A 10,721-nucleotide genomic window follows, 5' to 3' on the forward strand; every position below is an offset into this window, starting at 1 on the left:
GTCCCTTGTCGTCTTCTGCTTGCGCCGACACCAACCACTTCTTCGACAAACTTCCATGCACTGGAGCGTGGCCTACACGTGCTAGCCTTCCCCCGCTAATGATGTCGGTTGTTCTTGGTGGCCCTCTTCCTTCCGACCACATCTGCAGGCGTAGGGTCTTCACGCGTCGGAGCTTAGTCTTCATGCGCCGGCAATTGGGATTCACGCGCTGGGACCCTTCAACTCCCTTCGCACTACCAGCTGTCGATGTTCTGTTTTGTATTTTTATTTATTATTCCCAGTTTGCTTCGTGATGTTAAAGCCGTTTTCATCATATGCTTCGTTTTTTTCTTCATCGGCGTCCTCTTTACTGTGGTGGTTCACCTTTGGGTGTGCCACTACAGTTATTTCTTGGTTAGGCTACATATCAAGTTATTAAATCTTTCGAGATTTATGATCCTTCTCGTGCCTCTCGATTGTGCCGTTCATGGTATGCCTTGCCAAATCGCCTTAATTGACAACTAATTTTTTTGGTCTTCATTCCAAGAAAATATAGAGCCGCGTTATTTATTTGATGCATTCATTTTTATTTATTTTTTACCTAAACTGATGAGGTTAATTGAGGTTTTTTGTTGGGTTGCCCAACCCAATATTTTTCTTTTGATGTAATTTCAAAAAAAAACTGGATGAAAGCTGCTTCCTATCTAGCAATGGGCCTGCCACGATCAATAGTGATCACATTAATTAATATTTTAAATAATTAAATTGTAATTCATATTAAGTGAGGGCATAAAGGTCCCACTCTGAAAAAAAGAAAACGTCAAACTAGCCGTTGCAATAAAAAAAACCCACGCTCCCTTCTCTAGTTCTTCTTGAGAACTCTTCGTCTACTCTCAGCTCCTTTCTGTTTGCACAATTCCTTTTTCTCAACTAAAAAGCTCCCACCCTCTCTCTCACTCTCTCTCTAAACAAAGTGACAAAACCATACAAGATGTTCACCGAAGGCCTGGATGAAAGCGCGATCAACTGGATCAAACAGGTACTTGTACAGTTGTACTGTAATTTCTCCGTCAAATTTCTTGTATCTTTTTCAAGGAATCGATTTCTTGTTCTTTGATCTTGTCCCCGTTCTTCTATTTCTTGAGGAACTTTCTCTACAATTTGCTATTTTTCGTATGTTTTGAGTTTTGGGTTCTTTTCCTCAAGAACCAACCAAGACTCATAACTCATTTTTTTTCACTTTTAATTCGTATACGGAAGCATCTTGGTCTCTTTTCCAGTTTCAAACTTTTCTTGTTTGCCTATTCTTCGCTTTTAATATTTGTTTGGGTAAATGGACCCCGCTAAAGAGTACTGCTTCTTTACCCTGCAGGGATCCGATTTACAAGTGGAAGAATCTCAACAAGTTCGATCTCCTCTTACCGAGAAAATTGCTGCTGACCCATTTCCAAAATCTCCACTAGCATACAAATACAATAGTGATACTGTTATGTCTTCCCCCATTTTGCCTCCTCTCAAGTTCAACTCTGGCTTGCTGGCACCACATAGTTTGGTTGCTCCCTATCTGGACGACGACGACGATGACGATGCTGAGAGTGTAGCTTCAGTTCCGGATGATGATGATGCCGATTACTCGGACGAAGAAGTTTTGGGATATAATAATAATGACATTGATTTCTTGGATAACCCAATTCTACAGCGTTATGGTGACCAAAAAACATATGGTTACAAATCCAGCACAAGCTTGAGCCGAGGTCGTGGGTCTTCTGTGAATAGAGGGTTGTTCAAGGAAAATCTCCGGATTGAAGTACCTGAAAGTTTAAGAAGATATACTGACGGTGAATTGGGTACCAGAAGATATGCCCAAAAAGATACAACCCCAAGTGGTGGGGGCAGCGAGCTTCGTAAACGGGTTCTACTATGCAATCTACAGGTAGGAATTGATGTCCTTTGTTATTGTGATTAGAGTGTGTTAAAATGTTCCTTTGTTAGTGTGATTTATGTCCATGATGATTTTAGGGTACTCCATCCCATCAAAGTATCCAAGATTTAGCCGACTTGGGAACTCCAAGTGCACCTCCCATAGCTGACATTGGAAGAGAAGAAGGAAGCTTTAAGATTGTCAATCAGCAGCGGAGAGCTTCTGAAGGTTTGACAGAAATTGATCTGACTGATAAAGGGATGGGTCCATCAAATGTATCAGACAGTTTTAATGGAAGTAAAGAAGGTTTAGTGGAACGGAGAGCACAATCCTTAGACACCAATGAAATTTGTGAAAGGTATTGTTTCTGTTTAGCCTCACTAGACCATCTTTATGTTATGCGAACATTTTTCTTGCTCTTTCTTTCTCACCCTATCCTCCTATAAAAATTAAGTCTTTTCAATATTGTTGTTTCAGAGTAAACGAAAACATACCCAGTGAAAAAGAAACGCAGATCCCTTATTTGCAAGCAAGCCAATTGGATCACTCTCCTTATTATAACACCAGGTACAGTCTATGTCAATTTCTATCTGATGCTTGACACTAGGAGATTGTTGTCTAGTGCTAATTTCTTTTAGTGGAGTTTACTGCTCTATCCACAGAATTGAACCTTTTGTTCATAACAGCAGAAGAGCCTTTCTCTGTCCTAATAATGCATTACGATGTGTAGTTATATTTTCCTATATATATATAGATTGTGCCATATGTAGACATTAAAAATCAAATTTGCTATCTTCTTTTTATCATTCCTTTTCAAAACTCTTTACAACTGGACAACTAAATTAGATTTTCATGTTTTTTTTTTTTTTACTTGTTTTCTCTTTCTAGCTAGGTGTGTCTGTTGTATACTCCTTGTATGTTTGAGTTGCTCGTTTTGCACTTTTAATAATATTTCAATTACTTATAAAAAAAAATTATCTGCTTGGTCCTATTTGATTTCTCTGGCTTACTGGATCCTCAAATTATGCCTTGTCAACTCAATCATTGTAGTGGACAATATGCATGGCAAACACTGATTGCTTATGATGCTACTATACGCTTATGCCTACATGCATGGGAAAGAGGCTGTACCGAGGCACCTGAGTTTCTACGTGACGAGTGCCTCATTCTCCGAAGTGCCTTTGGGTAGGTTGTGTTTTGCTTGATGCTACTGAAGATTGAGATAACCCTTAGATATTTTTTTTATGTTCCTTGTCTAGCTTTCAACTCTGATTGGGCATCTCTCCATGTTCTTTGATTATATAGGTTACACAAATTTTTGTTGCAACCCCGAGGTGTGCAACCAATGGAAGGCAGGACTACTAAGAGTGTTGAACAAATATGCCCTTTGAATGCAAAGAAGGTTGTAGGGAAGATAAGAGTGGAAGGTAAAATCCAGATGTTATTCATGTACTAAGTTTATATTGAAACCAACCATTTGGAAAGATGAACTTGGGGTTACATATCATACCAATAGATATATATGTCCACAGGATTGTAACTTGGCTTGCATTTTATCCGTTCGGTTGCTTGGTCTATGGTTCTGTCGTTTGAAGATCCATATATATGTTACATATGTTCATAAGTGATAAAAAGGATTCTATGCTGATCATGAAATTTGATATTCTCCCTTTTTTTTCTTTTCTTTTCCAGACAAAGTGAAGAAAATAAATTTTCTTTAAGATTTAAGATCCTGTAAACTGTATTCTTAATTTGAACTAAGGTGTTGTTGTTGGATAATGGCAGTGAGGAAACTTCGAGTAATACCAAGGAGGACACTTAAGAGCACATATTCGCAGCGAGGTGCAATATACATTCAAGCGGGGGTAGAATATGTCCGGCATGTTTCGTCACTAGTGAAAACTGGCATGAATTCTCTAAAAGTTGCCTCATTCTCAGTGGCATCAGAAGGTTTGCTCTAGAAATATTTGGGAATCTATTTTTACTTTAGTCTTGAGTGTGACTACAAAACCACTTGTTGAGCTTAAAGACAACACTTCCAGTGAAACAACCAACTATTTATAAATAATGCAGGTGTTCAGCTTTAATATTGTTAATTTAGATATTGAAGTAAAAACTCTTGCTCATTAAAAGTTTGCAACAATTTACTGGGCAGATGTTATCGTACCTTTCTCAATCAAAATCCTCAGATTTTCTAAAGATCAAGAATATCTCCTCTGCATGATGCTTTTAGTGGTTGTCTTCATTTCATGTCAATCACACTTTCATAGACATCATTAAGGACTGTTTCCAACCACAAAACATAATAAGTCTCTTCTCATGCTTGTAGAGCCATTATCATGCTTATTACAACTAAAGAGTGCTACAGAAGATACTGAAATGGAGCCAGGTTCTTCTATTTCCTTGCGCCCTGGAAGTGGAGATTACCATGTCTTGTAAGTAGCTATTATTACTCAACTGGGCTATTGTCCTGTGGTTGGCCAGCTTTAGTTTTTTTTTTTTTTTTTTTTTTCATTTCAGGTGACTAATAAAACAGTTAAAGATTTTAGTATACATGTTGGACAGTATCCAAGATTTAACTGAAGAACCCTAATAATCTGAAAATTCTAACAGTACGATGGTCTTAACAGAAAGAATCATACATTTGGTCATTAGGTCTTTGATATTATGCTGGAAAGAATCATACATTTGAACCTATAGGTTGTGATGTTCTGTTGGCATTTTACTTGAGGGATGCCTTTTTTGTGCCTGTAAATGGTGATTTTTGAAAACTGTACATATTTAAGGTTAATAATTAATATTCTGTAGCATAGCCTACAAAAGCAAACTACAGTCAGCCCCTTCAATGAGCAGTGAAGTCTTACACATTTTGTAATTTCAGTTTCCCGGAGAGCCAAGGGGATGCTCTTTTGGTAGAAGTCCAAGACAGAAAAAATTCAGTCCAAGGTCGAACTACAATTCCAGTTTCATCCCTTACTGATAACCCTGTATGTATCCTTCCTCCATCTTCCAATATCAGATTTCTTTTAGTTATATGTATTATCTCTCATACTCTCCATATCTTACTTGATGTGATTGTCTGACTATGCAGAGTGACAGAGTTCGGTGGTGGCCCATATACCATGATGATCAAGAATGCGTTGGAAAGATCCAGCTCTTTATTGGTTGCACAATCACAAACGATGAGACTAATCATATAAAGGTTACATGTCCTTCAACTCAACTCAGCTGAATACCACAGCGATGACCAAAAAAATAATACTATAGTTTATATGTCTTGTGAAACTTGTTTACAAAAGCTCAATAACGGATTGGAGTGAGATTTTAAGGATTACATCTAAAGATGTTTTACTATAGTAATATATGATTCTTTGTGAATGTCTCTTATGTTATTTTTCTAGAATAGGTAGTATGTGGATCATATTCAGATGCAGTATCTGTCAGATATCATACTCTTACTAGATGCTGGAGTTCAAAGAGATTATTGTGTATTCACATTATTTCATCCATATTTAGAGTTGGAATGGATAAATCATTTGATCCATATTTTTCAAGTTGGACTGGCCAGATGTGTTTGACCATTGCAGTTCATATGTGAAACAGTTTCTGCATTAATATTTGTTGGTGCTCAGTCTCCAATCCATGTATAGAATGAGAAACTGTGGTATATGAGATGATATGTGAGTGTGAGTTTAGGTAGCAGGTGTGTGTGCTGTGTACATCAAAGTTTTATTGTTCATCCTTCACATGTTGCAGAGTGGACCTGTTGTGGAAACTCTAGCCTATGATTTATTGCTAGAGGCAGCGATGCGTGCACAACATTTTCATTCCCAGAACTTGTGGTTGCATGGACATTGGAAGTGGTTGTTGACTGAATTTGCAGACTACTATGGTGTTTCCGATTCATATACTAAACTGAGGTGCTAAACAAATGTACATTTTGTCAAGTCAATTTAAAGTTACTAATGATACTTTAACCTCCTAAAACTTTCACTTCCCTTGGCTTTCTTTGTAGATATCTTTCACATGTCATGAATGTGGCCACTCCAACAAAAGACTGCTTAGAACTTGTGAGCGAGCTACTTGTACCCATAATAAAGGCTAGAAGTGAGAAAAGTTTGACCAGGCAAGAGGTAAGCCTTTTATAAAGACCCACATTGCATCCGTTACCATTTAATAATCTTTTAATCAAACTCTTGTGCTTCTGATTTACTTTAAAGATGCTGTGGATGATAATTTTCTTTCATGGTTAAAAACTTGAAGCGGTAAGTACATGGTGCTTGTTGCAATAAAATTAGTCAAGAGCGATCATTGCAGGGACTTGGTGGTCATAGATTCTATCTGTTCTTGTCCATTTAGCAACAATGTTCACCAAGCAGAAGCAGTCTCTTCATGTGCCTCAAGGGGAAAATGTTGAAATATGAACATAACAAACTTTTTGATATCATTATTTTTTGGTGTGTCTTGCAGAAAAATTTACTATTGGATTGTGAAACACAAATAGAGAGTCTTTTGGCAAATGTTTTTGAGAACTACAAATCATTAGATGAAGATTCTCCTACGGGGTTAGCAGACTTGTTTGGTCCAATGCAAGAGTCTGCAGCACCAGCTCTAGCACCTGCTGTCCAAGTCTACACTCTTCTTCATGATATCCTTTCTCTAGATGCACAGACTATGCTCAGAAACTATTTGCAGGTAAGTTAAATTTGTCACTGATGGTCACATACACTATTTCCTTGAGCAGACTTGCAATTATATATGACATAGAAGATGAAATTTCAGGTTCTATATGTTCAACTAATGTACCAGTCCAGAGTATATGGGCCTCCCATGTCTAATATTCTGCCTTTGTACGGTATACTAGACCAGATATAAAGATAAATGTTAGTTTTCCAGGAAAGAAAGAGAGCAAGATCTCACGCAGCCTGAAGCAAGTGACCTGTTAGATCATTTACTGAAATCTTCCATGCCTCACGTGATTTAACAGTGGGATAATGGGGATAATGGGGACTGGGACTGAAGGGGTGTCTATAAGCAAAATGTCCATACAATTTCTCATCATATGAACTAGTCATAGGACTTGTCTGTCTTTTTCTGCACTTTGTTTTGACAAATCAGGCGAAATGAAAATCTAAACCAAATGACTTTATGGTACAGACAGCAGCAAAAAAGAGATGTCGGAAGCACATGGCAGAGACTGATGAGTTTGTGTCAAGCAACTCTGAAGGTTTCCTTATGGACTCCATTACCATCTCCACAGCATACTTAAAGATGAAGAATCTGTGTATCAACATAAGGAATGAAATTCAGGCAGACATCAAGATCCACAACCAGCATATACTCCCCAGGTACTGGCAATTTTTATCCATGAAACACTTATTTTTGGACAATAAATGTTCAATAACTCACATATGACACGGGAAAGGATCTTAAGTTTCTAAGTTCCATTCATAAGACATGAATACAAACACACTCATGCTTCCCAACCACCAAGACCACCCATCGAATAAAAAGAAAGAAAACAATTGGCCTTTCTTTTTTATTAAATTTTATTTTCTTTCTTTCTCCTTTTCTTTTAGGAGGTGAGTCAGCTTTAGCTAGGTTCCTTTGGCAAAACTTTTTAGATGGTGTTTTTTGTTTTTTTGAATGTTTTGTGAGTATTTTGTGTTTTGAGTTGTTTTATAATGCTACAAAAAAGAAAAAAGCTATCCTAAAAAGCGTTGCCAAATGAGCCTAAGATTTCTGTCAACTATCATTGCCTTTTGTCTATTTAACTTATAATTTTCTTTATTTTTTTTTGTAAAGTTTCAGACTATAATTGGATTCTACAACTTGAGATATCTATGAATTCCTAAAAATTATAATTTTGCATGATTTACTTTATCATATATATTCTGACTCATATTAGCCTATTTCCAGCTCAATCGACCTGTCAAACATTGCAGCTGCTGTTTACAGCACTGAGTTGTGCAGCAGGCTTAGAGGTTTCCTTTCTGCATGGCCTCCATCTAGCCCACAGCCGCATGTAACTGAGGTATTAATAGCAACTGCTGATTTTGAAAGAGATCTTGAATCATGGAACATCAGGTTTGTAAAAGACACTTAATACAAGTTCCTCAGCAAGTTTTCATATATTTGAATGACTGACAGCAAGAACATTGTAGCAACACAGCTTGCAGCCTATTGTAGAAGTAGGGCTTCCTTTCTGACATGCTATTTTCTGTTTGCTTCAGTCCAGTGCAGGGTGGTGTAGACGCAAGGAATTTGTTTCACAATTATATAATGGTGTGGGTACAAGATATGCAACTTAATTTACTTGAGCTTTGCAAAGCAGAAAAGGTACTGCCTCTCTTAAGACATATATGAATTCATCTGAAACAAAAGCATATTTTATGTGTGTTTCTTCTCCCACCCCTCTATCCCAGGATGGGCCAAATCTTAAGCATTCACCAGAGAGATTGTTCAAATGAGGAACCAGATTAAATTATTGTGTTCGAATTAATGATGCAGGTGCCATGGTGTGGAGTGATGACAAATCATTCCACCTCACCATTTGCTGAGGAAATGTATGAGAAGATTAGAGACACCCTTATTCAGTATGAAGTAATAATCAATAGATGGCCTCAGTACTCATTGATTTTGGAAAATGTAAGTTAATTTCAGAGACGTGCTTACAGATTTCAGCCCATATTTGTATGCATTTATGTGCTTGTGCATACACACTTTTACCAAGCACATAAACACTTTTATGCACAATATTCTTGCATCCGCTGAAACTTTGCAATTGCTTTTATGATTTGTGAAAGGCCGTTGCAAATGTGGAAAGAGCAATCATAAAGGCGCTGGAGAAGCAATATAATGACATATTGACACCCTTGAAAGATAGCATCCAGAAGAAGCTTAATATGCAGGTTCAGAAGCTCACAAGAAGACAATCAATGACAATCTATTCTGTTCCTAATCAAGTGAGTGTGCTTTGCATGCAGATATTCCATGGTATGGTATTAGTTTTTTGCCACCAGGAATTTGAATAGGTGCCTGAATTGAACTGAGGTCAAATTTAGCCAGTACCAAGCAGAGAGACATGTTGATATTTGTATGTGCATATATAGGATTTGAAGTTCATTGTATATTCATGTCTCTTGTTTTTTTTTTTTTTTTTCAACAGTTGGGAATTTTTCTGAACACCATGAAGAGAATTCTTGATGTCCTACACTGTAGAGTGGAGGAAATCTTAAAGTCTTGGGCATCATATCTGCCAGTTGGGGGAGAAAAGAAGTCACTGTTTGGAGAGCAAATGAATGGGATCACAGTTCTCTTGAGAACAAAATACAAGAATTACTTGCAGGCAATAGTAGGGAAGCTCATAAGCAACGTAAGCTCTACTGACAATTCAATAGCCTTTGAATTCTACCCAAAGTCAAAGGTCTTTGTATTGATTGCTGTAATATTTTACAACCGTTTTAACCAGTTAGCCACTTCTAATGAGCATAGTACATAACAAAGAAGAACTAGGTCATTAGCACTCATGAATGAATTTTGATACTATGTTCTTCTTTCTTGTGTCCCTAATCTTTATTCCAAACAAATGACAAACTAATTCACATAATTTCTTTGAAAATGATTATATCAGATGCAAGCTAATCGAAACACGAGGCTCAAAAGGATTCTGGAAGAAACGAAGGAAGAAGATGGAGAGGCTGAGGTCCGTGAAAGAATGCAAATGCTGAGTTTACAACTCATTGACTCTGTATCCAACTTGCACGGGGTTTTGACAAGCTGGATATTCATTGCAACCTGTCGTGGATTCTGGGATAGAATGGGACAGGTGAAGAGAATCCTAGTATATACACCAGATTTACTAAATTTCTTCTCAAATCTAACGCACTTCCAATTTCAATTGTTTGTACTAGATCGTTCTGAAATTTCTCGAAGACAGGAAGGAAAATCGAGTATGGTATAATGGATCTTATTATGCTCTTGGGGTAAGTAAATTTAAGATTGGTCTCTCCTCTTCTAATCCTTGGACTTAGTTGGCATCATTGGTTGATTACATATCAACAAGGATCATATCCAAAAACACTCTATATATGTCAATAGAAGGGGATTGCATTCAGGTTATGTTCAAGACCATTATGCAGTTTGGCTTTGCTCAAGTTTGTGGTTGGTGCTGTGCTACTGTAGTTATTTCTCACGTACAACGTTTCTTTGCAAATATACCAATCATATGATTTTGCTTTGATTTGTAGATATTGGATGACATCTTTGCTTCGCAAATGCAGCGATTGCAAGGGAATGCCCTGCAAGAGAAAGATATTGAGCCCCCTCGTTCAGTAATTGAAGCTCGATCAATTCTTTGCAGAGACACAACAAATGCAACAGATTCGTCTACCTTTTTCTATGTTTAGCAGTTGGCTCCTCCCAACTGACAAATTCATGTATCAGTTCATAGCATAGGTGTATAGTACTAAATTTTTGGTAGATGTTTCATTATATTCTTTTTGTGTATGGTTGTTTATATTGCATATCAAATTTCTGCTTCTTACCACGAAATCAAATTGAAGAAAATTTTCTCATTTGTGTATTTTGCTGCCAAATTTCTTCCTTATTCTTCCCTTTCTCATGTAGGACTTTAGGAATACACTTGCAATTACTAGTGGTCTGTAACTTAACAAGACATGGCATTTCTGTTGTTCGAGTCGGATAATAGAAAGCAGAAACATTTACTGGTTTCGGATAGCAGATAACTGATTAAAAAGCTTACCCACCCTACCCTCCATGGCTCCATCTATGGCATCATTTGTTACATTCAAACAATGTA

The 10,721-nt window shown here is 37.2% G+C and overlaps 1 protein-coding gene across 1 annotated transcript; it reads left to right on the forward strand.

Annotated features, from left to right (window-relative positions):
• The first annotated feature begins 849 nt into the window (after nucleotides 1-849).
• On the forward strand, nucleotides 850-10,458 carry LOC133859939 (uncharacterized). Its single transcript, XM_062295529.1, has 22 exons — nucleotides 850-1,018; nucleotides 1,352-1,912; nucleotides 1,999-2,258; nucleotides 2,378-2,467; nucleotides 2,951-3,085; nucleotides 3,206-3,327; nucleotides 3,686-3,850; nucleotides 4,230-4,335; nucleotides 4,782-4,887; nucleotides 4,992-5,102; nucleotides 5,657-5,820; nucleotides 5,916-6,033; nucleotides 6,371-6,595; nucleotides 7,058-7,248; nucleotides 7,820-7,987; nucleotides 8,134-8,239; nucleotides 8,411-8,548; nucleotides 8,707-8,865; nucleotides 9,069-9,275; nucleotides 9,534-9,728; nucleotides 9,814-9,885; nucleotides 10,150-10,458. The coding sequence occupies exons 1-22, from the start codon at nucleotides 971-973 to the stop codon at nucleotides 10,306-10,308; spliced, it is 3,606 nt and encodes a 1,201-aa protein (XP_062151513.1). The 5' UTR covers nucleotides 850-970; the 3' UTR covers nucleotides 10,309-10,458.
• Nucleotides 10,459-10,721: the final 263 nt, after the last annotated feature.

Source organism: Alnus glutinosa, chromosome 2, assembly GCF_958979055.1.
Source record: "Alnus glutinosa chromosome 2, dhAlnGlut1.1, whole genome shotgun sequence".
NCBI classification, from domain to species: Eukaryota; Viridiplantae; Streptophyta; class Magnoliopsida; order Fagales; family Betulaceae; genus Alnus; species Alnus glutinosa.

Coding starts and splice junctions, on each gene's coding strand:
- LOC133859939 (XM_062295529.1), top strand. CDS start 971: ATGTTCACCGAAGGCCTGGATGAAAGCGCGATCAACTGGATCAAACAG. Junction 8,240..8,410: donor AGCTTTGCAAAGCAGAAAAG/GTACTGCCTCTC, acceptor TTAATGATGCAG/GTGCCATGGTGTGGAGTGAT. Junction 8,549..8,706: donor ACTCATTGATTTTGGAAAAT/GTAAGTTAATTT, acceptor GATTTGTGAAAG/GCCGTTGCAAATGTGGAAAG.